Genomic DNA, 27,564 nt, shown 5'->3' with positions numbered 1-27,564 from the left:
GTGTGCGGATATTTGCTACTGTCCACTCAGGTAAAGCGAGTCTGAGAAAACGTCCACTCAGATATCAGTATGTGGCAAATTCTGTTATGCGCATTTAGCTTTTATTACGGGCTCCTTTATCACGGTCCCCGATAAATGAAATTCAACACATCCTGGGTAGTGCGGGTCAAGTTTGCACAATTCTATTATGTTCCACACACTTTTTCCTTTCCATATACTTTATCGGGCCAAAACTTATTGCTATGAGATGGCTGTGCTATTTGACGAACAATATGGTTCAACGACCCTAAACCAGCGTTACGTTTGTACTGCAACTGGTGCAGTAAAAATTATTGAAAATAAAAAAGAAACGTTCCAGTCCATTGGCCATGCATTTCGGGTAAGTAACTCCGTGGCCCTCTGTGGACCGCACAATTAATGTGACCTCTGTTGATCATAAAATATGCTGTTTTAGCTAATCTTGAACGCTCTTAAAATTGAAGAATTGCTGATCTACTAGCTTTAGTGAGTTAATACTCACTTTCACGTAGGCATTGCAACCCTTTTCCTTTAAACAGGAAATTTGCGCTATGACAGTAGCTTGATAAGTTTATCAATCAGTTCCTATCATTAATAGTATAGTAATATCATTAATGTAGTAATATTTAATAATAATATCATTTAATATTTATATATTATTAATATTATTATCATTTAATATTCTATAATATTAATGTTATTGATGATATTAATAATATCATTTAATATTCAATAGTAATAATTAATAGCAATATCATTAATAGTATAGTTAATATCTCAATGGCGCCTAAATATTTGAAAAAGCTACATTGCTCTCAAAACTTTTTTGTTTAGTGTATGTTATTTAGGGCTCTTTGTTAGCATACTACATAATTACTGTAATTGGGTCTTGCAATGATGAGTTCGTTGTTTAGTGGTACGGCCCGGTATTGAGTCTTGTCGTTCTTTTGAAAGCTTCATTAAAATGTTTTTGTTAAATATTTTTTAGGAGCTAATTAGACTATAAATGCTACTATATTATTGCTAAATACGTCGATGACCGCTTCTATCAGTAGTAGTCATTAATGATGGGAATGTTTGAGTGTTACAAAATTATGTGTCTATGTTTAACTTTTGCTGAAAACCTATAAAAACTAGAGGTAGTTAGCGATGGAACACAGTATAAAATTATTCATATGCAATTCATTGTTTGACAGAAAATAACGAATGTATTATTCATGCAAAATAACTAATTGGCTTGGAACATGAGATAGAAAATAGGGATTTTAAAAGAAGAGCAATGTATTAACAGTATAAACAACTGATCAAGCTTGAAAAGTGAACAAAAGAATTTAAAAGCAAATGCTATCTTTAGTTGCATCCATAGAAGCATGAATTCTCTCACGCTGAATATGCATATCCGAGATGTAATTGTTATGTGGAAGTAAATTTTGAATTACCACTTTTATCTTTCAACACAAGTATTAGTAATATTATTAATTACTCTCAACTTATATATAACTAAGTTGAGAGTAATTAGTCACTTTTAACAAGGAATTATCCCTGCCAAAGATTATGACAGGGTTTTAACTGTGACATGTTGGAACTGCACTGCTCATAGCAGCGTAGCACACAGTAATTTTGCATTGCATAACAGATTTCTAATTCCCAGTAAGCTTACTACTATTGCAACGTGGCTCCTACTTCAAGTTCCACTCTTCGATCTACTGCGCATTTATTTTCATGATGCATTACCTGAAACCCAGCAATTCATGCTCACTGCGTATGTACCTTCTTCCACATTTGGAACTGCTTCTGTACTGCTACTGCGCAATAGTATGAAGTTGTTACTGTGGCCTAACTGACACCCCGGCTATTCAAGCTTCTGTACCGCAATTTCACTTTTACTGCACATTGCCTGAAGTTCTCTCCACAATGTGTTTAAAAGTTGAATTACGTACACAGCTTCGGCTTTGATTACTTGCAGTAATTACCATCAATTATATAATCACTCATCTGGTCTCAGCAGAATGAGTGTGTTCCTACCATTTGATGCTGGAGAAATCTACTACAACCCTTCTGGTCCGGCTGAGACATTCTGGTTTCTGATATAGGCTTATGTATGCCTATCTGACATAGGTTTATATAGACTGTGTTTACGTGAGAGCTAATTTCAAGCATACATGTATATAACCGAACCTCAAACATTGGTCCATATTTCAACATTTTCAATATTGGTCCTATTTGCAACATGAACAGTATGATGAATTTTTTCCCCATTGATACTGAAGTTTGAGCAGCATTCACGTCTTACAATTGTGGTGTGATTGCAACAAAGTCAACTCAATTCTGTGATGAGTTTTCACAAAAGTGTGCTGTGCATGTGTACAGTGTAATGCAAAAGTTCTTACTGCACTGCACAATATGCAGTAAGTAACACCGTCACTGCACTAATACTGCTTACTGCGCATTAGACAATAGTTGTACTGCGTAGTAATAAAAGTTTGCAATGCAATTATACTGCATGGTCGCGACATGCTTGCTAATGCAACTACATAAAGATGACAAAATTGGCTGCAACTATGAAGTCTTTTACATCTGGGTATCAATGCGCAAATAGGATTTTTTGTAATGGTCATAACCCTGGTTATGATACTCCCCTACATTTCTCAAAGAGCTTTTTGACTTATTTTTTTACAATGAACCCGCTCTTTTTGATAGTGATCTGGAAATTATGCTTGACGGTTTTTTTTGACTGCATTATCTTGCTAGATATTCAGCTGTTTTATTTTTTAAATCTTGCGTAAGCTCTTTTTTTCAAAGATTTTCAAGGCCAACAGCATCACAAGGTTGTTTGGTAATGTAGATTCTTTGGTGTGATGGCTTGGCTTTTCTCTCTGTACTTTTGAATGATTAAACGAATTTCAGTGTTTCAATTGAGTGCTGATAATGAATTCTGTTATTACTTACTAACTAGATTTGGGATGTTTGTCTCCTGTCCTAAATATTAAACGTAGTATTATTAATTTCCCGTGGATTAAAAGTGAAAGTTCATGCGTTGAGAATATAGCTGACCATGAGTGAAAATTTCATAGCATTATTTAATGTGCAATGCACCATCAAAATTGTAAAGCCTTCTGATTTGCATTAGTTTTGAGTTGTGGCTTAATTACTGGCAGGTGTCTTTGGTAGCCAGCCTTGTAAGGTGTCTTGAACCTATAATTGTGCCAAGAGTTTATGACCTCTAGGCGAGATTTATTAGTCATACAATTTGTTTTTGTAGTCTGTATTCCTACCTCAAGGATACCCTGAATCAGTGAGTGAAGATTACTTGCTATACCAGATCTATGATACTATACAGGTAAGATAAAAACTAATAGCCCTTTATGACTCTGTAACATACAAGGGTACACCTACATACAAAATCTTTAGGTTACGAAACATTTTTTTGGAAATTATTGTCTTTTACGAACGAAATTTAAAAATATGAGAGTTGGAGGTGATGCAACAAATGGTGGTGCCGGGGGTAATTCATTAAAGGCTCGGAGGCAGCCATTACTCTGACAGCCCAAATTAAAGATATTTTAGGAACATTCTATAAAGTTTTGGAGTTTGTTGAAAAGAATCGCCCAGAAAAAGTGTTTACTAGTTGGGCTATCGCACTATGATAGTGTTGGTCTTCCACATTTTCAAACAATTGTTTAAAGCTAACCAAAGCAAATCGACCTAACTATATCAGTTCATTAGAAGCATCATGCAAAACCACTGCTGAGAACAAACCCGATCTGAAAAAGGCAAAAGGCTGACAAGGTTTGCAGTTACGAAATGATTTCCAGAACGAATTAATTTCGTAAGTGGATGTGCCTTTGTACTACCAATTTTTCATGGAATATTGTGTTGTTATGAGATGGCAGGAGCATTTGTACTAGCCAGAAGGCCCTCTTTTTTATCAGGCTTCCCGATGACAGTTTCTTTGATCTGTGATGCTACTCAGTTTATGTGGAGTTATCTACTCCTTCAAGTGCATCGTATGTTGGGTACTTAATTGAACTGTTCACTTTCTAGTGCTATATATTTATTCTAATTGTTGACAGGCATTTGCCAGTTCTATCACTGGCACATTGGCAACCCAGGCGATGCTCAAGGGTGTTGGAGTTGGCGATGAAAGTGCTACAGCTCTTGCTGCCACCATGACCTGGATTTTAAAAGGTATGACTCTATTTTTGAATGCTAGAATATGATTACTGATGAATTACAGTCGGACATATGCAGTCGACCCTCATTCATTCTGACTAACAAAAACTGGGCTATATCCGGACATTGAGAAGTTCGCACATTGGCAATTTTAACATCATATTTTCTCGCATATATACTCGTAGATGTATGGTACAACTAGTTGAATGCCCGGGAAATAAAAATTTTTGCACAAAATATTTATTTTTCTGATTTTCTATTAAATTAGCATATAACAGCAGTTACCATTTTAACTTTCAAACTTCATATTATGATGAGTGTTTTGTGCAGTTTAAATAAATTAAGAAAAAAAACTGAAACAACTATAAAGGTTTTCGAACTTTGTCAAACAATTGTAACTTTCAAATTTCATATCATGAGGAAAATGTTTTGAGCTGGTCAAATAAATTAAGAAACAAAATAAAACAACTATAAAAATGTTTAGATGTAAATATGAAATAATTAGCAAATAATAGCTAAATTAAGTCTGTTTTGCTAGGATTACAATAAAAGATGATTTGGAAATGATACGATTAATATGAACTGAGAAAACAAAAGAACAAAATAATTTGTGCATAAGTGTGTGTTTATAAGAAAAGGTTACTGCTCCAGCAGATGCTATCCATCAAAACATTGAATACGACGATACTGGTACCTCTCGATACTGGTACAAATGTAAAAATGAAATATCGGACTGTCTTTGTCTGGCCAAGTAAAGAAAGAATGGAGAGGCTACTCCTGCTCAAAATTATACAATTGTTTGCGTGAAAAGTATTTGGCCTTTACCAATTTAGCAATTGAACCTTACGAAAAACCGGAAATAGAAGTTCACGAAAACACGAAAAAGCATCATGTTCGTGTTTCATAGAGTTCATTGAGTTCTACTTAATACGTCATTTAGCATGTGCAATCGAGAAAAAGGTATACGGTATATGATAGGAGCGGATAGAATGCTAAGGACTATATAGCTCAGTGGTTAAATGCGTGGTTTGAAACTTGTGGTTGCAATATCCCTAAGTTCAAACCCAGCAGATTGCGGGCTTTTAGTTCTAAGATGTTAATAACTATAACTGGACATACCGAACTACACAAGTACGCACAAACTTTGATATTTATATATATATAGATAGGCATATACAGTACACATGATAGAGTAAAGTATGGTTATACCTACAATCGGGTATAATATATTTGTTATAATATTAATAACAGTAGGTACTTCTAACAAATGAAAATTACAGTACAACACTCAGGCGCATGCGTTGCTCGTGTCGGTCAAAGTCACCTATCAGTCAAAGTTGTCATTCTTCGGACAGGCTCTGTCATTCTTTGGACAGGCTCCGTCATTCTTCAGACAGGCTCTGTCATTCTTCTGACAGGCTCCGTCATTCTTCTGACAGGCTCTGTCATTCTTCGGACAGGCTCTGTCATTCTTCTGACAGGCTCTGTCATTCTTCTGACAGGCTCTGTCATTCTTCGGACAGGCTCTGTCATTCTTCTGACAGGCTCTGTCATTCTTCGGACAGGCTCTGTCATTCTTCGGACAGGCTCTGTCGACAGAATGACTCTAGTCTGGACTCCAGACATTGTCTGGAATCCAGACTCCAGACATTGTCAGTACAATTTATAGTTCGTAGAAGTGAAGTCCGATGTAGTGGGGGGTTGTTTTATTTTTTTATGTAGATGTTGGTTCCAGTAAGTGTATCAGAGCAGGTTTTATTATTCATGCGTCTATTCTACCACTCTCTAGCTAGCTCTATTCCACAAGCCTGGCCCTTCATGCTGAGAGCCACATAATGTGTATATAATAAGTATGAGATAATATTGCGAAATACTAGATAAACAGCAGTAAAATCATTGGCCTTGCCTTGACTGCAGCAGCAGTGAATAACAATCCTGTCACATCTAGCAAATCTGTGACAGGGGTGGACTGTACGTATGACAGGAGTGGACTGTACGTATGACAGGGGTGGACTGTACGTATGACAGGGGTGGACTGTACGTATGACAGGGGTGGACTGTACGTATGACAGGAGTGGACTGTACGTATGACAGGGGTGGACTGTACGTATGACAGGGGTGGACTGTACGTATGACAGGGGTGGACTGTACGTATGACAGGGGTGGACTGTACGTATGACAGGGGTGGACTGTACGTATGACCATCTGTGACAGGGGTGGACTGTACGTATGACCATCTGTGACAGGGGTGGACTGTACGTATGACCACCTCAACATATAAGTTTTGTGTAAATTCACTGGGAATCTGAGTTTACACCAGAAGTAATTTTCAATATACAACACTTGTATATTAAAAATTACTAATTATTGAAATTATATTGGAAATTATATACGAGGGGTGATCATAAAGTTCCCGGAATCGTTTTCCTAGTCAAATATAAGACCATGTGCAGTTGTTTTGATTGTTCCATGTTGCTAAGCAGCACGGGATTTCCCCATAGCCAAAGTTTTACGCTTGTCAGAGCACCCGCAATGAAGTTATAGTAGGTAATGTCAAGGTCATTTTTTATCGTTCGTCGGATTTTTCGAAAATGAATGAAGTAGAAGAGCAACGCGTTTGTGTAAAATTTTGTGTAAAACTTGGAAAGTCCGGTGCTGAGACGCTCCAAATGTTACGGACAGCTTATGGAGACTCTGCCCTTAAGAAAACAGCCTGTTATGAATGGCACAAAAGATTTAGAGAGGGAAGAACAAGTACTAAAGATGATGACCGCTGGGCAAACCGGCAACTTCAAGGACCACAACTGCCACAGACCTTGTGAGGCAGCAGGTGATGGGAGATAGGCGATTGACTATACGGGAAATATCAGCAGAAAGTGGGCTTTCTTATGGTACATGTCATCTTATTCTCACTGAAGATTTAGGCATGAGAAGGATCTCTGCAAAGATGGTACCCAAACTGCTCACTGACGACCAAAAAGAAAAAAGAGTTAGCTGTTGTATCGAACTAAAAGATGCTTTAACACAAGATCCTGACTTTATTTCAAAAGTTGTGACTGGGGATGAAAGTTGGGTCTATGGTTATGACCAAGAGACCAAATCACAAAGTTCTCAATGGAAATCCCTTGGCTCTCCTAGGCCTAAAAAAGCTAGAATGTCTCGCTCAAATGTAAAAACGCTGCTGATAACATTTTTCGACATTAGAGGTGTGGTACACTCTGAATTTCTGCCACATGGTCAAACTGTGAATCAGCATGTGTACAAAGACATTCTGATAAGACTTAGAGACAGTATCAGAAGGAAACGTCGAGATTTGTGGCTCTCAGGTGACTGGTACCTACACCATGACAATGCTCCGGCTCACACCTCATTGATGGTACGTCAGTATTTGGCAAAAAATAAGGTGACTGTGCTTAACCATCCCCCTTATTCACCTGATTTAGCACCATGTGACTTCTACCTATTCCCCAAAGTCAAATTGACAATGAAAGGTGAAAGATTTGACGACATACCAACTATTCAAGAAAATGTGATGAGACAACTCCGAAGCCTTACGGAAAGTGATTTCCAGCATTGCATGGATCAGTGGAAACACAGATGGGACAAGTGCATAGCAAGCTCAGGCGATTACTTTGAAGGGGACAGTTTAAATTAAGTGATTACGATTAACGGTTTTTGTGTACTGAGACAATTCCTGGAACTTTACGATCGCCCCTCGTATATATTGAACACTGAAAGTTTGTCAAATCATTGTGGTTTTGTAGATGATCGTATAAAATTAAATCAACAGAATATTTTAAAACCTTAAAAACATGTAGGCTAAGTTTGTTTCATTTCTACCCAGTCTCCATCTTACCTCGAACTTACACATTGCTGGGCCTTCACTCCTGTTCAAGGTCACAAATCTAAAGTAACAACTAAAACTCTTTCAGAGCTTACAACATTGCCTAGGATTTGTGTTATTTCCAACCAGTTAGCCCGCAGACCGCGTGTAGATTCTCAATACAAATTGCTACACTGCTTTCATGACAGCAATCCATTAACGCTTTCATTGAGAGCAATTTTTTATATATATATAATGCCTTTTGTAACATTCAATTTTTTTAGATTATTTTTATGGTGCATTTGTTTTAATGTTACGTGTGATTCACGTGCATTTATTAAGGGGTTGTTACATGTTTTTGAACTGAGTGAGGGAGTGAATAAAACAAATAACAGTGCATTCTTATAAAAATATTAGCGGATGGTTTAAATATATGGGGCAGCCTAATCTAAATTTTTATATGAAGATTTGACTGTATTATTATGTTATTGCAAACACTGCTGCTAGATTCCTTCTTGAAGGTTTATGTTGGAGAAGTAGCAATATGTGATGTCACTGGTTTTTGTGAAGATTTAAAATCAAACCTTGCTCAAATATTTACTTATAACTTCTTTTTGAACATTGCTAAAGGACAGGAGGCTGCTAGGAGTGTGGGATATTCAGGCTGGTATTATTAACTGTCATCATATTTATTGCTTCCTGTCACAACTTTCGTGCAGTAGCTTTAAATTCGGTTGCGCTAGTCAAGTTTGGTCTTCTGGAAACAATATTGAGATATTCTGACATTTTTACTTGTCTCCAGAGGATAATGGTTGGTAGACAGTAATAATATGTGTTACCTTCCATTGATTGTTTACAAAGTCCCATGACATGACTTAGCTATTGTAACAATTCGGATAACCTTTAGACCAGCGCTTTTCTATTCATGTTCATCACCGAACCCCCTACGACTGACAAAGGAAATCTCGCACCCCCTTGTTTTGAATTAAACAAAAAAAGCTCGAAACATAATGAAAAAAGACATTCGAAATATATTAAAACAATATGTAGTTGGAAGATTATTCTAAGAAAAGTTTAACATTTTCACACATCAGCAGCATAAAAAGTCACTATATGATCTTTGAATTTTCCAGCCTGTTTTCTGCTATTATCTGATCAAAACCCGGCTCGTTGTGGGTGAGTGAAATGTGCAGATAATTTTCACGATCGACGGTATTACTATACTTACTTTTGATCATAGACTTATTAACTATAGTATAATATAGTTAATAGTATAGTGAATAGGTCTATGCTTTTGATATATAGAGAGGAAAATATGGATTCATATAAGCAAGATGCTGCGATGACAAATACACTCTTCGTCTTCCCGGTTGATTCTTGCACCCTAGCGAACAACAGGTCGCACCCCTTATTAGCACACATTATCAGGAAGCCCTGCTTTAGGTTGTTCATTTCTCATTGCCTCTGTAACGGTAATGCAGATGTTTCGTCGGGTGGATTCTAAGGCCGAGACCGATATGTATATAAATTCAAACGGTAGAAAACACTCGCGTTAGCTCAACTATCTGCTTAATGAATAGTCGATGGTGTCAACTTAAGAAAGACATGGGTGTTGATCTACGACTACAGCTAGCACTGAGTCTGTTTGATACCTTATAGTTCCAGTTATTTCTTACTTGTAGATGGAACTGGTATGCTGGGAAGGATCCTTTTTGCGTGGTTGCAAGGGTATGTACTAGTTGTTAATACTAGCTATCAAGGGTATGTACTAGTGTTTGATACTAGCTATCAAGGGTATGTACTAGTGTTTGATACTAGCTATCAAGGGTATGTACTAGTGTTTGATACTAGCTATCAAGGGTATGTACTAGTGTTTGATACTAGCTATCAAGTGTATGTACTAGTGTTTGATACTAGCTATCAAGGGTATGTACTAGTGTTTGATACTAGCTATCAAGGGTATGTACTAGTGTTTGATACTAGCTATCAAGGGTGTGTACTAGTGTTTGATACTAGCTATCAAGGGTGTGTACTAGTGTTTGATAATAGCTATCAAGGGTAAGTGACCAGCGTCATTTTCTATTTCGTGACACCAACATACTACATCCGTCATCATATATTTCAGTTTGTCCTTTTTGTTGTTACAACCTGCAATATCCTTCTTAATTTGGCTCCTCTGCAATACCAATAGATTACCAACTTTTAAAATACATTTTTCAGCTCACTCAATAATTACTGATTTTCTGTCTTTTTATCTTTCTTTCTATTGACATGTAACGAAAAACACCATTTTGTTGAGGATTACAAATGCCAATAAAAAGCTATACCTGCACAGATTTAAAGCTGTGCTGCTCGTGCTGCTTGTAGCTGATCGAGCTGCTTGTAGCTGATCATGCTGCTTGTAGCTGATCGTGCTGCTTGTAGCTGATCGTGCTGCTTGTAGCTGATCGAGCTGCTTGTAGCTGATCGTGCTGCTTGTAGCTGATCGTGCTGCTTGTAGCTGATCGAGCTGCTTGTAGCTGATCGTGCTGCTTGTAGCTGATCGTGCTGCTTGTAGCTGATCGTGCTGCTTGTAGCTGATCGTGCTGCTTGTAGCTGATCTGGAAACAATATGTAATAAAAAGGTCATGCTGGGAGATTGTTTTCAAGTAGTAATTAGGGAGCAGCTGCAGTCTGGTGGCCTACAACGCCTGACCTGCAAACAACAGGTTAGATAGTATCAAAAACTCTCACAGCGGTGACAGGAAGGCCATCTTACCATAAATTTCCCTTCGCAACTGGGCATGTCTCCAGTCGGTGAGGTTTCCTTGCCACTGGACTCAGAATTGTTGAAACTGTCTCCTGGACTCAATGAAAGAATCGCAGGACAGCGATTCTAAGAAGGGATTTTTTTGAGAAACGCTTGGAAATATCACTGAGCACATTGTTTGTGTAGCAATGCTCTTAGCACAGCCTCTCTTTGAAGTATGCTAAGCAAACCTCATACTTGATCTTGAAGGGATTGTTTAACTGTTAACCAATGTGGGATATATTAAATGCATTGGAATAGGTCTCTCTGTTAACCAATGTGGGATATATTAAATGCATTGGAGTAGGTCTCTCTGTTAACCAATGTGGGATATATTAAATGCATTGGAATAGGTCTCTCTGTTAACCAATGTGGGATATATTAAATGCATTGGAATAGGTCTCTCTGTTAACCAATGTGGGATATATTAAATGCATTGGAATAGGTCTCTCTGTTAACCAATGTGGGATATATTAAATGCATTGGAATAGGTCTCTCTGTTAACCAATGTGGGATATATTAAATGCATTGGAATAGGTCTCTCTGTTAACCAATGTGGGATATATTAAATGCATTGGAATAGGTCTCTCTGTTAACCAATGTGGGATATATTAAATGCATTGGAATAGGTCTCTCTGTTAACCAATGTGGGATATATTAAATGCATTGGAATAGGTCTCTCTGTTAACCAATGTGGGATATATTAAATGCATTGGAATAGGTCTCTCTGTTAACCAATGTGGGATATATTAAATGCTTTGTAATAGGTCTAAGAGGTTACTGGTTCTAATCTTTAATAACAGCTTTTTGGATGTTCTGCTTTAATTCTGTAAATTATATTCATAATGTCATTCATCGAGTATTCGCAGTAGCAATGAGCCTTGGTAGGAGGCAACTGGTACTTGCATGAAAATATACTCACAGCTTATTTTTGGCAAGTCTGAACTGTGATGCTGACAATTAGAAACTATTTTTAAGTAAAATTTGAATTCTGATGCAGAGTTTGAAAATATTTGTAGGTCGATTCTGGATTATGATGCTAAAAAATGGAGATTGTTTGTAGGTCAAGTCTGGATTGTAACTCTAAGAGATGGAGATTGTTTGTAGGTCAATTCTGCATGGCGATGCTAAGAGATGGAAATTGTTTGTAGGTCAAGTCTGGATTGTGATGCTAAGAGGTGGAGATTGTTTGCCGACATGTTAAATGACTTTGCTATTTGTCTGGAGATATCTGCTCCCTTCTTCCCCCTCTCATTCACTTTTATCGTCTGCACGGCCGGCGTTTGTAAGGTAAATCCTTTTTTTTAACCATGTTTTGCACATAATAAAGTAAAATTCACAAATATTGCAAATTAACGTCGCAAAAGAAATTACCACGTTTCTCTAAATACTCGTTAGATGATCAAATCTTTGGGTTCCATCAAATTTAATTCTAACTTGTCAAAAATAAATAAAGACTACCTTGAAAATCAGTATTCCTAGTTGCTATGGATTAGACACTTTCATCTATATGACTCTTTAGTCTTTATGTGCCATAGTCCTTATGATCAGTATTTTGAGTTAGTATGTGGGTATTATTACTACTGGTGCGCTTGCCAGTCATACGCAGTCATACACTTGCCAGTCATACTGTGAGAGATCATCAGGAGTAATCAGTATATGGGGAGTTATCCCATCAAGTATGAAGGTGTGTGAGTGGTGTAGTAGTAGCAAGCTTGCCTTGGAATATGATGCGCTAGGTTTGATTCCGTGCGAAGCTGTCTTTTTTCCCAATGCTCTCAGCATGGCGACAGACAAACAAGCACTGATATTATTATAGTGAAAATTAGCTGAATGCTCAGCGTTGCACGGGTATTAAAAATCAGCTTATAAACAGGTGCAGGTAATGTAGTTGCCATTGGCTAATTTGAGTAAGCTAGCATTCGTATCGCTAAACATACTAATAACTAGAAATTCCCCTGTCATACAGCCCATGACCAAAGTGATAATGGAAAAAAGAATGGGTACTGCTGGTTGTTGAAAAAGCAGTCACAACAGGTCAGAATTCTACAAAAGTAGAATTCTTTAGTGGATGTAGGCTTCGCCTACAACATCTACTAAAGAATTATCTGAATCAGATGAGTTGTTTTTATTATTTGGAGTAGCGTGTTGTTGAACATTAGCATTTGATGTTGATGGTTGCGGTGAGGACTTCTATTTCTCCTCCTCCGTAATAATTGGGAGACACGTGGACGGCCACTGCGACGACGTGGTGTTCTGGGAGGTTGTATGTCCATGGTAGTTGTCAAGTTGTTTTGAAATGAAATTCAAAAGGTCAATTATGCAAAACAAAAGGTTATATAAAAATCAACCCTAATCTACTACTATCTCAAACTTATGTTTTACAACAATAAAGTAAATATTAATTCAAGCTGTAGACCTAACCTACTTTACGTAATTTAACTAACAACAGCAATAATGAAATATGTTTATTGTATCTCTGAAATGCAATATTAAAAGTAAAACGGCAAGCTGCTGTGTAATATACAGTTTGAAAGTTGGTTGTGTTGTGAATGTAGAATGGTTTTGACAGCGATATGTAACAGAAAGCAAGCATTAGCATTCACGCGTCTGGAAGTTTTCTGCAAACTGTAGTGAAATAAAGAAATATTCTTGTCACAAAGGGGCATTGTAGTTCGGCCCTAGCTTGTAGATAAGATGTAAAGAAATCTGGCTAATGTTCTAGATAATTTAAAAACCCTTCAGTAATTGGACAAAAAAACGTAGGCTGATAAACTGTGTACCACGTTTTCGTACCTGTAAATCGGTCTACGTTAATTACAAAAACCTTCGGCAATTAAACAATGCTATAGACTGGTGAAATGTCCATGTTTTTTTCATGAAGTGCTGGTGACTTAATCAAATCTCAGGCGTGTGGATTTTTGATGGCTAAATTTTAATCAACTATAGCTGGACAGACACTGACAGATGACAACAAACTTTAAAACCTATATATATATACAGACTAGAAATTCCCCTGTCATACAGCCCACGACCAAAGTGATATTGGAAAAAAAGAAAGGGTACTGATGGTTGAGAAATGCAATATTAGCAGTCAAATGGCACTGCAGCGCAGCAGAATAACTGCAATGGTAGCTGTAATGTACCGGGTGTGGGTGTTATTATATACAACAAACAGCAATAATGAAAGGAAAAGATGTTTATATTTTCTCCCTGCAATAGGAGAAATGCAATATTGGCCAATATTAGAAGTAAAATGCACTGATATTCTTAGAATAATCAATATTATTAATCCCACGACCAAACGAGCGGAGCGAAGTGTGGGAGTTTTTATGATAAATGCATGTGCACACAACTTACGAAAATTATTCATCAACAATGAGACGAACCCTTGTCTAGAAATTTCATCAACAAATTTAAGCATCGCTTTGTAAAGCCGTTAAAGTATAATAACGATACAAAACACATCTAAACCTATTTAAATATGTTACCAAGTCTTTATAAACCGTCGGTATTATCTTAAAACTTACCCATCTGATTGGATTATACACAAATAGACAGATTAATTTCGACGAAAATTGCCACAAAACGCTTGAAAAGCTCAGTTTAATAAAAGTTAAGACCGAAAATTGAAACGCCAATAAAGCCATTCGACAGATAGTAGAACTATTTAGCAGTGCGCATTTCACGAGAAAACCGTGCTCATTTCACCAGTCTATGGTATTGTTTACTTGTAATCGAATTTATTCGAAGGTTTCTGTAATAAACATAGACCGTTTGAGGCGTAGACTGATTTACAGGTACGAAATTGTGGTACACAGTTTATCAGCCTATGTTTTTTTGTCTAATCACCGAAGGTTTCATTATTTAAAACGTTAGCCGAAATTCTTTACAACTTATGTACAAGCTAGAGCCGAACTACAACGCCCTTTTATGAAGAGAACATTTTTTATTTTGCTTCAGTTTCAGACGCGTGAATGCTCATACTCGCTTTCTGTTAAAGATCGTTTATCAAAACCATTCTACATTCAATGCAACCAACTTTCAAACTGTGTATAGTACACAGTAGCTTGCCATTTTACTTCTAATTTTGCATTTCAGAGTTATAATAAACATATTTCTTTATTGTTGTTGAATTACATACATTACAGTAGATTAGGCCTACAGCTTTATAACACATTTATAACAGCTTTTATTTTGCTGCAGTTTGCAGAAATCTTCCAGACGCGTGAACGCTCATAGGTTTTCTATTATTACTATATTAATAATATTGATTATTCTAAGAATATCAGTGCATTTTACTTCTAATATTGGCCAATATTGCATTTCTCCTATTGCAAGGAGAAAATATAAACATCTTTTCCTTTCATTATTGCTGTTTGTTGTATATAATAGCACCCACACCCGGTACATTACAGCTACCATTGCAGTTATTCTGTTGCGCGGCAGTGCCATTTGACTGCTAATATTGCATTTCTCAACCATCAGTACCCTTTCTTTTTTCCAATATCACTTTGGTTGTGGGCTGTATGACATTGAAATTTCTAGTATAGTAATAATAGAAAACAAACGCACAATTTTGTTTACATTTCAAAACGTCATAGCTAGCAATATCGAGAAGCTGTGGTATTTATATAGATTTTTAGAAAATTTATTTAAAAAGTGTTTGGTCATGACAAACAGCAATAATGAAAGGAAAATATTATATGTTTATATCTCTCCCCTGCAATAGGAGAAATGCAATGTTGGCCAATATTAGAAGAAAAATGCACTGATATTATTAGAATAACCAATATTGTTAATATAGTAATACAGCAATAATAGAAAACCTATGAGCGTTCACGCGTCTGGAAGATTTCTGCAAACTGCAGCAAAATAAAAGCTGTTATAAAAGTGTTATAAAGCTGTAGGCCTAATCTACTGTAATGTATGTAATTCAACAACAATAAAGAAATATGTTTATTATAACTCTGAAATGCAAAATTAGAAGTAAAATGGCAAGCTACTGTGTACTATACACAGTTTGAAAGTTGGTTGCATTGAATGTAGAATGGTTTTAATAAACGATCTTTAACAGAAAGCGAGTATGAGCATTCACGCGTCTGAAACTGCAGCAAAATAAAAAATGTTCTTGTCATAAAGGGGCGTTGTAGTTCGGCCCTAGCTTGTACATAAGTTGTAAAGAATTTCGGCTAACATTTTTAATAATGAAACCTTCGGTGATTGGACAAAAAAACATAGGCTGATAAACTGTGTACCACAATTTCGTACCTGTAAATCAGTCTACGCCTCAAACGGTCTACGTTTATTACAGAAACCTTCGAATAAATTCGATTACAAGTAAACAATACCATAGACTGGTGAAATGAGCACGGTTTTCTCATGAAATGCGCACTGCTAAATAGTTCTACTATCTGTCGAACGGCTTTATTGGCGTTTCAATTTTCGGTCTTAACTTTTATTAAACTGAGCTTTTCAAGCGTTTTGTGGCTATTTTGTCGAAATTAATCTGTCTATTTGTGTATAATCCGATCAGATGGGTAAGTTTTAAGATAATACCGACGGTTTACAAAGACTTGGTAACATATTTAAATAGGTTTAGATGTGTTTTGTATCGTTATTATACTTTAACGGCTTTACAAAGCGATGCTTAAATTTGTTGATGAAATTTCTAGACAATGGTTCGTCTCATCGTTGATGAATAATTTTCGTAAGTTGTGTGCACATGCATTTATCATAAAAACTCCCACACTTCGCTCCGCTCGTTTGGTCGTGGTATTATTATTATTCTGAAAGCTTTCAACCTGAATAGTGTAGTGCTCTACAGCATAACAGGATCACTTGCCCGAGTACATTTATAATAACTTATTAAAAAACTCAAATTAAAATCTGAATAAGATCGTCTTAGACTGAACATGGGACATTACATGATTGACAGATCAAGAGAGACAAACCTATAATTGGTTTTGACATAAATCTCAGCTGTATTGAGTTATTACTGTATAAAAAAGGAATATACATATATGTAATACATATACTGCACTGTCACTCTGCTGCAGCTTTCACAGTTATCAAGGTTTTTATGTTGTTTGTTGTAAAAGTATAATTTCAGCTGATTCTTTAGCAATAGTTATTCCAAGTGATTAGTAACTCAGCACATGTGGTATGGCATACACGTGTATGTTTCTTCTTTTACCAGGCAGAGATAGCTGTATCTACATTGTTTTAAAATGCATAAAAAATCTATAAACAAATTAACTCATGTGCAGATATTTAACTCAATTATATCAACAATCGCTTAGGCAGATTTGGGATATTTTATTTTTTATTAGTTCTGTTTGTGTTTCTAGTACATCTGTCAGCCTTGTCTTGATTTTTTGCACTGCACTAAATAAGGGAAATTTCTGCCAGAGAAGTTGGTTTCTCTATTTATCATCATTTACCCAGTAGGAATCTCAGACTTTAACAGACTGTTGCATTTCTGGTTCAAAATTGACTTTCTAACAATCATTGCAGAGGTTGTCACGGCTATTAAAGGAATTTTTTTATAAAAATTGTTAAGACTCTCCATGCAACATGAGTTTATGTTATGCTGCAGCTGATTGTCCCACGACCAAACACGAGCGAAGCGATTGGTTTGGGAGATTTATGATAAATGCACATGTGCACACAACTCCCAAAAAATTATTCGTTAACGGCCGTCACCAAACCCTTGTAACGAAATCCTTTCAACAAATTTAACTATTTTTCAGTAAAGTCGTTTAAGTATAATAATGATACAAAACGCATATAAACCTATTTAAATATGTTACCAAGTCTTTGAAAGGTTACCGCAAATTCCTAAAACTAACCCATCTGATCGGATTATACATAAATAGACAGATTTATTTGGCCAAAAATCGTTATTAAAACTTGCTAAGCCTCACTTTTATCAAAGTTAAGACCGGAAATTAAAACGCTGAGCGACAGAGAATAGAACGATTAAGTCGTGCGCATTTCACGAAAAAAATAACGTGTACGTTTCACCAGTCTATAGCATTGTCGAATTGCCGAAGGTTTCTGTAATTAAGTTAGGAGTACTGAAATCGTTTCATTTTTGCCGATTTCAAAGTAACTGGCATTTTAGACAATTTTGAGTACTTTGGTATTCTAACTGATGTCTAACGCAGTGTAAGTAAAGAAAATGGCGATGATATTTTTTCTAACGGTTCTTATGAGATTATTACAATAATTAATTATAAGTTTGGATGACTACAGAACAATGACTACGTAGTACAGACTTTCTAAAAATCTATATAAATATCACAGCTTCTCGATATTGTTAGCTATGACGTTTTGAAATGTTAACAAAATTGTGCATTGGTTTTATATTATTACTACATTAATAATATTGGTTATTCTAATAATATCAGTGCATTTTACTTCTAATATTGGCCAATATTGCATTTCTCCTGTTGCAGGGGAGAGATATAAACATATAATCTTTTCCTTTCATTATTGCTATCTGTTGTATATAATAACACCCACACCCAGTACATTACAGCCACCATTGCAGTTATCCTATTGCACTGCAGTGCCATTTGACTTCTAATATTGCATTTCTCAACCATCAGTACCCTTTCTTTTTTTCCAATATCACTTTGGTCGTGGGCTGTATGACAGGGGAATTTCTAGTATTTAAAATTTTTTTTTCAGAAATCAATAAAGTCCGCAATTTACATGCTTCACTATTACTAATTATTCTGCCCATTTTTATACATGAAATGAAACTTTTCATTGAGCTCGACTTACACCTACTTCACTTACTCTTGTTTCATTGATCAATTCTGTGAACTATGGGCTACGGTATAACCTTTAATTGTGAGATGGAAACCTCATCTTGTTGAGTTGTAAGTATGACCAGTTTAAACACGATATTGCTGTTGTAACTTTGATGACCACGTTTTGTAGTCAATAATTGAAGTAGTAAGGGCATCATTCGCTCTACCCTTATTCTACATCAAGCACCATGTTTTGTAGTCAATAGTCGGTGTGGCAGGGGGTTCTACTCGCGCCGCCCTCACTCTACATCAAGCCAGGAGGAACAATATGGCGGATGTTTCTGCCAAAGACGGTAGTCAAGAAACTCTAGTCAACCTCGCGGCTCTCATCTGCAGTCTGCTCATGGTGCCTATAGTTGCTGAGCAGCACCTGTGAGTGTTTACAAGTACATATATATGGTCCTGTGTATATCATATATATTTTATGTATGTTACGTGTATATGACTGTGTATATTATATTTGTTGTAGGTCTGTTACAATGTATATGGTACTGTGTATATCACATATGTTGTATGTTATGTGTATATGACTGGATGCTCTCGAAATTCTGTGTATTGGAAATGTTGACCTGACAATGACGGTAGCCCTTTTCTGATCGCTTGTTGTATATATGCATATACTATAATTATATTATACACTATATATTGTATACTATATATTACATTCTATATATTATATAGTATATTATATATACTATATTATATAGTATATATAATATAGTATATATTATATACTATATTATATATACTCATTCAATACTATATTATATAGTATATACATGTATATCCCAACCTCAGTTTCCACCACAATCCTCTCCAGAAGGCTGTTCTAGACAATACTTTTGTTAAGCATTACATGTATTTCATTGCTTTACACTGTAAACTGTATATCAACAGAGCAGACAATACATAAAGTACATTGGATTTACCATAAATACTCTATCCATGGAGTAGGCTAGGCTAGAGAATGTATTGCTGTGTCTGCAGCAACTCGTACCCCAGCCTTGGTTCCTCAAATTTTTGTGTGAAATGAAAATGTAGAAACAGCCTGAGTGTTTGTTCTGGTAAAACTTGACTATAAAAGACTACACTAAAACTCTTTGCAGAACACAAAATACAGTATTTCATTAAACACACCAGACATGTCCACATGCAATAGTTGATACAAGAGAGTGAGGAGAGAGAAAATGTGCACATCAGTTGACAGTGAAACTGCGTCATTCAATTTCCTAAACTTATTTTAGAGGTGTTCGTGTTCGGCATCTGAATCAGTACACCTCAAATTTACTCTCCAAACTCATATATGTTCAAAACATTCAAAAACTGAGGTTGAACTGTATAGTATATTGTGTACTTCATATCATATATATTATCTTTTGTGTTATAAATTATATACAGGCTAGCCTCTTTAAATCAAAATCAATTCATTCCGACTGATTTTTTGTCAAAACCATTTCATATTGTAGCAGATGTTCCTATAATAATACACTGCTATACATTTAATTCATTTCTCGACCTTATAACATTATAACTCCTTGATAGACAATGCAGGTAATTATACATAACGTTAAAATATCGCATTGTATATAAAAATAGGACACAAAAACTAAGACACCCATAAAAAATGAATTAATAATGTGTAAAAAAAGTTTGAATTGTTACTCAACCATAGAGGCAGGTAAGCTAAGGTGTGTGTAGCCTCAGAGGAAGCGGTTATGATAGAGGTTATGATATAGGTTATGATAGGAGTTATGATAGAGGTTATGATAAGGGTTACGATCGAGGTTACAATAAAGGTATGAAGCATAACTTTCTCTTAACTCAGACTAGAGGAGGTTTATACTAGCTTTCTATCCATTTAATATATTTTATCTTCTTCACAGCAGCCCCTTTACATTTTACGATGAAACTGCAGTGCTTTGAAAAACTGCGAACATCTTAAGCTGGAAATTACTGTCGAGTGTTAAGCTTTGAAAGAAAAACATATTAAATTATGTTCTATATATTACCAAGCTGGTGTATATCATATTTTTATGCATCTATCACGTATAAACAGTAAGATAGGTATTATAAACTTACCTACTACAAAATGGTGTTTTATTACAAAATTGTAATTAAATGACAACGAGATTATATCACATATTCTAAAACCATGTAAGTACATACCATGAGATGATGTACACTTTTCGCTACACAATATGAGAATACGTTTTTTTACTGTAATATGCATTGTAGAATCCCTAAAGTTATGCAGCTACATTGCGTATAACAATCACATCTGTTAATCACACTCGCTGTTTGCTGACAAGAGCTGATTTAAATTTATAATATATTGTGTGGCTCCTTAGCCTAAGCTTATTACTTGTAGTCTAGTCTGGGCTCTGTTTACCATCTTTACTGGTGTGCATTTATGGGCCAACTACTCAGCCGTCACTTCTGTTGTCATGGAGACAGTTAACCAGGCGAGGCTGCACATCTTAGTGCAAGACTTCTTTAGGCGGGATACAGTCAGCCTGCTGTCAGTCAAAGAGACCAACATGAGGGAGCCTGTTATTTTCAGTATGTCTATTTTTGTATTCTCCGGAAAAGTCACCATATTTGCTTCACCTTTTGTCACTTTGAATGAACTGTTTTGCTACACGGCACCCTTGGCATCTTTGTATAGCTGGAAAAATGAACAGCAGAACTCTCATAATATTAAATAAGGATGCTTTACTTGGCCTGTTTTTTCTTTATGTCGAGTACAACATTCCTCAGTGTTTTTTAGACAAAAATTTTATTGCGCATTGTTTGAGTTCCTAAAATTACTTGGATGTTGTATTATATTGTGTGTTACTGTCTGTAATGTGTGCAGTATAAAATAGCTAAACGTTCCTATGAAAATGTTTTCGTAAATCCTATATCACAACTAAATGTGATTAGAATGTTCCATGCCAATGTGTATGATCTTTTGTGTTATAGAGACAAACTGGAGGTTTAATATATTTATGGGATCTCAGCTACGATTACTCTCAGATAGGTCAGTAGATTTCCATGACAAGTATTTTCAATAAAGAACAGAATGGTCCATTTAATCACGCTTATCAGAAATAACGGCTGGTTTTACGGACTGTCTTCAACAGGAAATGAGATGTATACTGATCAGCTAAATCTAAACTAACCTTAGATATACTACTGTTTATGGTGTTTATAAGTGAGCTTATAAACTCTTATTCAGCATATGCACAAATGCACCATCTGTACATATGATGAAGAAGACAGGTTTATTGCTGCTCTTCTGACCTTGCATTATTTAACAAAGCAGAAGCAAGGCTAAGGCTTCTGCTTTGTTTTTAAATATTTCCTTATAAAATGTGGATATTTTATTTCATAATAAAAAATTTCCTAATAAAATTTTAAATTCATATAGAATATTAATGTTATCAAATTATTCTGCGACACGACCAAAAGCTTGTAGAGCATTAGTTTATTGAGTATGATTAGCTAATATTGCTATTCTGAATCGCATACTAAGTTGCTTTTGCTCAAAACATTAATTGAATATTTTTAGAAGGAAAACAAATTTGTACTGCTAAGTTTTTCTTTCCTGAGGTAATTGTGCAGAGGTGCCTTGTAAGAGTATTCCAATGTAGTGAGCTTTTCATGCATGCATTTTATCTCCATGCAACCTTTAATGCCTCCGCTTTCCTCACATTTCTGTTTTTTGTTGTGCCAGACTTGATGACTTGGCACAGCTTCAACACCTTTACTCAGTTGAGAAGTACATCCTTGGGCTGAATACTGTTTCACGAAAGATCCATATTGTGTTGCGGAGGGACAGCACGGAGATAGATCAGCTTATGGCAGCTTTTCAAGCCGAGGTTATTAATGTGCTGACACAAATGCAACAAAATGGTGTTGTAAGTCTACAAGTTTAAGTTTTTAAGTGTTATTCACTTTTGGAGTCATCCTCTTTCCATGTCATCAGTAAACCAGCTAGAATTGTTGAGACCTTTTATGGAATAGTAATTACATGAACATACGACACCACCATCACTCATAATAATATATATGCACTACAAAAATAAAATATGCAGTGAATTCGTTGAATGGAAATAAACTTGGAAACAGTGTTGCTCTTCATATTCTAATTCCAAATAGTTTGTGATGTTTAGTCTGTGATGTCACAAGTCTGATATGCTGACATGTTGAGACTTTAGTTATAAGGATGGTCTATCGGTGAGTCAGTTCAATTTACGATGAATTGCTTCATTGGATCATTAATTGCTTAAAAGGTGGAACAATAATACGAAGCTTAACATCTATTTTAATATTGCCGAAGAACTCAACTGATGAACAGTTGAACTGATGATTTTCAAGACTCACAAGAACCTTACTTTGGTTTTATTATAAAAACTATAGCGGCTTTTCTTTTTGACTTTTTAGCTCTTAAAGCCTGGTTCTCATATACGCTGCAATCACCGGCGACCGCAGGGCTATCAGCGGTGAAATGTGAGCCTGCGCTCCAAGTAACGCTGGTAGTTGCCGGCGGTCAACGCAAGAATTCAGTGCTGTTTAACTTTTGTGAAGAGCCGCAGGTAAAACCTCCCCAAATTGCCCTGTACAGGTGAAGGTCAGCACTTTCGAGACGGTGTGGCTAGTGGCCATTTTTATGCGATCAGCAGCGACACAGCTTTATGTGAACATTAGCCGCCGAGCCCAGCGCCGCAAATGTTTTGCTGCGTGAGATTCCCGCCGAGGTCTCGCATTCGATATGGTCCCAAACTATGCTTTAGTTGGTGTATGATCACTGAGCAGTAGGGTAATCAGACAGTTTATCTAACTGCTGTCCTCCTCAAACAACGGTAGGATTCTGTTTCACCCTGAATGCAACTTAATCCTGGCATCACACATTTGATGCAGCTGGCATTTCTATTTTTAAAAAACTTTTAGCCAATGAGAATACAGTGCGTTCTCGGGTCATGATCACCCTGTTATGCGATTTTTTGACCTACGATGTAGAACACGATGATTTTTCACCCTCTCCATACGAAATGTTTTTCACCATACGATATCAACATAAATTTCTCCCGAAATTCAAATTTGGCAGTCGGTGTGCTGATTATGTCAGAATATTAAATATGCTGATCACCGAAATTCTTCTAACCACAAATGAAAGAGATACGATGCTCCATCTCGCGCTAAAAGCTATTGTGGAAACAAAACCAGAAACAGATAAGTGAGAAAATTTTAGATGAAAAAATTGAAGTTCAGTAAATTAGTTTAAAATACTTACCAAAACTTAGCTTCAAGTATGGGTTTAGTAGGCTAAATTCATTTCAGGTAAATTCAATGTTTATGTTATACGTTTGCCTCAAAGGCAAGAACTCCCTACTGTATGTACTGTATGTAGTACAGTGTAACCTCACATTTTATTGCACATCATAACCACTAAATACACTAAAGTTGCTGTAGGTAACCATAGTTACTAAGGTTAACATATTATTTTGTTACTAATTTTTCATGTGTACAGTTTGTATAGTACATGTATAAAATTTTGATGATGTTTACTGGGGGTTGTTTGCATTAAATATGTACTATGGGTTTCTAAAACCTCTCTATACAAAATTTTTGCCCTACGGTTACAATATCGGAAGAAATAAAAAAAGTGCAGCAAGGATTCACTCTATGTTACATAGGCATGATATCTGCACCAGTAAAGCGCATTAACCTGGTCTGTAGAGTCCGGGTTAGTGGCAGGAATGGTTTCTATAAATAAAATTAATTATATTCTTCTATACCTTATTTCTGACTGTCCAATCTACCTTGACATTTTAACACATGAACTGCACTTTCAGGATTTGCTAAGATGTCAGTCACAGGAATGCACATGGGTGACAACATGTCAGTTTATTTTATTTATAACCCAACTATTGTGTAATATGGACAGCTAAAACTAACGAGATAGTTTGTAATACTCACATCCCTGATCAATAAGAATTAACTAGAGTATTCACGCTGTGTGATGCTTTTATTAACAGGTTGGTGTGGGCAGCATAGATCACAGGCTAGGCTTCACTGCCGTGAATGGTGAGTTATATTTTATAAAGTATATCTGCTCTACCCTCATTTCAAGTTCACTGGTAAACACGTATGTACGCTGTGAGATCAGGAAACTTTCAACTTGCGTATCTTTGCTTAATTCTAATTTATTCGTATACAAGACGAATACCCGACGTTACACAGGTATTAAAAAACGGCTTATAAACACTGGCAGTTAATGTAGTTGTCTGCCATTAGCCTGGCACATTGCCAATGACTAATTTGAGTACGCTACTTTTCATATAGCTAAACTTACTAATAAGAGCCGTGAGAGCAAGCTTTTGCGACAATTGTGTAATGCAAAGGTCTATGTGTATTTTAGTCGACATAACGACTCATGTCGCCCAATGAATTCATTGCATCTCCATAGCTTAATTGGTAATATTTTTGCCGAACAAACGGGTGGTTCCAAGATCAAATTCAGCACGAAGTGGATATTTCATTCCTAAATTTTAATAGCTATAGCTGGACACACCTAAAAACGGACCATGAGAGTTATGTATATGTATATATATATATTGATAGATTAATAGATTAAAGATTAATTCAAGGAACTTTTATTTTCCAAGGACACACCACAGTTGCATGTGGGTGTAGCTGTTCACACTAGTCTAAAAACTAAAGTTGGCTGTTCAACGGTTCTGTGACCTAATGTTATTCAGCGCATTTCATCTCAGTTGGTGAAAGCACTAAGGCTTTCAAGTGCCTTCATTGCTGACTGACCAGTCATGTGTTTCGGTCAGCAGTAATAACCATAAAGAATCGGCTAATATTCTTGGCATTAATAAAAAACAGACTGGTTAATTTTATTTAATTCAACTAGTCATTTGTGAGATTCATGGAAGCTTCCAATAACATTCATGGAAGCTTCCAATAACAATGTTTGAACCCCTGGTCCCTCTATCCAATCATGTGATAAAACATCTCTATTCCTTGATTTTTTAAACACACTTTGCTAAAGTAAATTTAACCAAACATTTTGTTTGAGCGTGTTCAGTCAAAGCCTGGTGTGTTCAGACATGCTTGGCATGCTCAGGCAGGCCTGGCATGCTCAGTTCTATTCGCAATATATAGAGTAGTCTCGCTTATTGAACCCTATTATTTGGTACATTTGTCTTACAGAAAATGCCATCAATGAAATACTCTGCTCATCCTTCCACACTGCAATGGCAAAGAGTAAGTTTTACCATCAGTGTGTAATGTATGCATAACATTTTGAATATTGAGTGAGAAGTGACCGGTTCTCATCATTTGACTATAACAGATATAATCTTACATTAATTATATTGCTGTGAGCTCTTTGTGAATAACATTTTGTATGCAGTATGTAAAGCACGCTTTTCTACGATTGACATGTATATCTACATAAATTGAGTTGTTTTAGTTCAAAGATAAGCAGACGATATCCTGTATCTTGCAGATGATGCCTATGAAGTGTCCCGCACTTCGCTGGAGTTGACCAAAAACCTCTTTCCAATTTTCTTTTCCAAGCTACAGAACTCTGGTTGGACAACCTCCCATGTGCTCCTGGGTGCTGATGAGTGGAGAGCAAGCTGGGGTTCTGCTATGCAATAAGGGTTGTCCTCTCCATGTTGAGCAACTATGTTTCAGGCCTAGGCGCTAGTAATCTCAAACGCTAATGTAAGCAGATCTGGTAACGTCGGAAATAAACACTCGGTGCTTTTAAAATGCTAGCTGACATTGCTGTATAGTTATGTACTATTGCTTATGTAATATTTTATACCATTTTCAGTTCTATAGTTCATAAAAAAATGATGTAAAACATATTTGCAATTTAAATTTAGCATTTTATTGTAGTAGAATGTAGTGCTATTAAATATAACTCTTCATGCTAGCAGTACTTATATTAGTAATTTTAATGCTTATTTCTAGGTAAATAATAAACACTATGCCTTGCAAAAAGATGCTCTGTTCAATGAGTGATACGCGTTCATGCCTATTCACAAAATGTATACACTTTGTGACCAAAATGCCTTGATCCAAAGAGAGATTATGGTGTTAACACTGTCGTTTTGTTTGAATTATGTTCAGACTCTACTGAAACTATGTAGCGCAACATGTAGCTGGCATGACAATATGTAGCATGGCAAGCATGACCAAATGCCATTATTTTTATTATCAATATGCCAAAAACTTTTCAAGGTTTTTCCAGCAGGTAAATTAGCACCAGAATTTGCTAACCTTTCATTACCTATCGGAACATCTAGACAAAATTAATCTTTTGAACACTGACAGCCAGTATTTTAGCGTAGCGCGTGTGACACAAACCCCGACTGTTGGTATTACGGCTTTCACATGACTGTTTACAAATGCTGTTTCCAAGTAATATCATAAACCAATAAAATTAATTCTTGCATAGGGTGTTAGACCAAAAATTTCACTTCCAATTTTACCATTTTCACCATATCTTTATCAACTTCATTCTTGTAAGTTTTACTAAGACAATATCGCGAAAAAATTTGATACAACTCATTTGTTGGTATGAGATAGATGATTGAAATGCGGATGATGAATTATGTGATACCAACTGTAATGGTGCTGATTGTTTTGAGTCAGAAAATAATGACAAACACATGCTTGATGAAGATGATAATACTGCAAACGTTTTTAGAATTTGTTAAAATCGTATGAATTTTTATGGTTTCAGTTTGAAAAACTATGAAACAATTTTTTTATACTTGGTGACATTTGCTGTGTGTTGTTGGACTTGTTTTCCAGTGATATATCAAATATCATCTGACTACGAGAATATTTTGATATATTTAATAAGTTTCAAAACGTCCTACTGTTTGACAAATTGACCAGAGACACTGACATGCAATGACGACGACGGCCAGGGT

The 27,564-nt window shown here is 36.0% G+C and overlaps 1 protein-coding gene across 1 annotated transcript; it reads left to right on the top strand.

Annotated features, from left to right (window-relative positions):
• Window positions 1-179: 179 nt before the first annotated feature.
• On the top strand, window positions 180-26,619 carry LOC137391024 (RUS family member 1-like). Its single transcript, XM_068077361.1, has 12 exons — window positions 180-379; window positions 3,281-3,358; window positions 4,092-4,206; window positions 9,697-9,742; window positions 11,954-12,092; window positions 18,822-18,994; window positions 20,991-21,181; window positions 21,584-21,641; window positions 22,338-22,521; window positions 24,643-24,691; window positions 25,826-25,879; window positions 26,124-26,619. Exons 1-12 carry the CDS (start codon window positions 188-190, stop codon window positions 26,276-26,278), a joined length of 1,434 nt encoding a protein of 477 aa, XP_067933462.1. The 5' UTR covers window positions 180-187; the 3' UTR covers window positions 26,279-26,619.
• Window positions 26,620-27,564: the final 945 nt, after the last annotated feature.

The sequence above is a fragment of the Watersipora subatra genome, chromosome 3, assembly GCF_963576615.1.
Source record: "Watersipora subatra chromosome 3, tzWatSuba1.1, whole genome shotgun sequence".
NCBI classification, from domain to species: domain Eukaryota; kingdom Metazoa; phylum Bryozoa; class Gymnolaemata; order Cheilostomatida; family Watersiporidae; genus Watersipora; species Watersipora subatra.
The sequence above is the reverse complement of the archived record's forward strand: the minus strand, read 5'-3'. Positions and strand labels throughout refer to the sequence as shown.

What these genes read in the sequence shown, in the direction of transcription:
- LOC137391024 (XM_068077361.1), top strand. Translation starts at nt 188, where the DNA reads ATGTTCCACACACTTTTTCCTTTCCATATACTTTATCGGGCCAAAACT. An exon ending in AAATGCAACAAAATGGTGTT is followed by an intron (nt 22,522 to 24,642) that starts GTAAGTCTACAA and finishes TTTTATTAACAG; the next exon opens with GTTGGTGTGGGCAGCATAGA. An exon ending in AGGCTTCACTGCCGTGAATG is followed by an intron (nt 24,692 to 25,825) that starts GTGAGTTATATT and finishes TTTGTCTTACAG; the next exon opens with AAAATGCCATCAATGAAATA.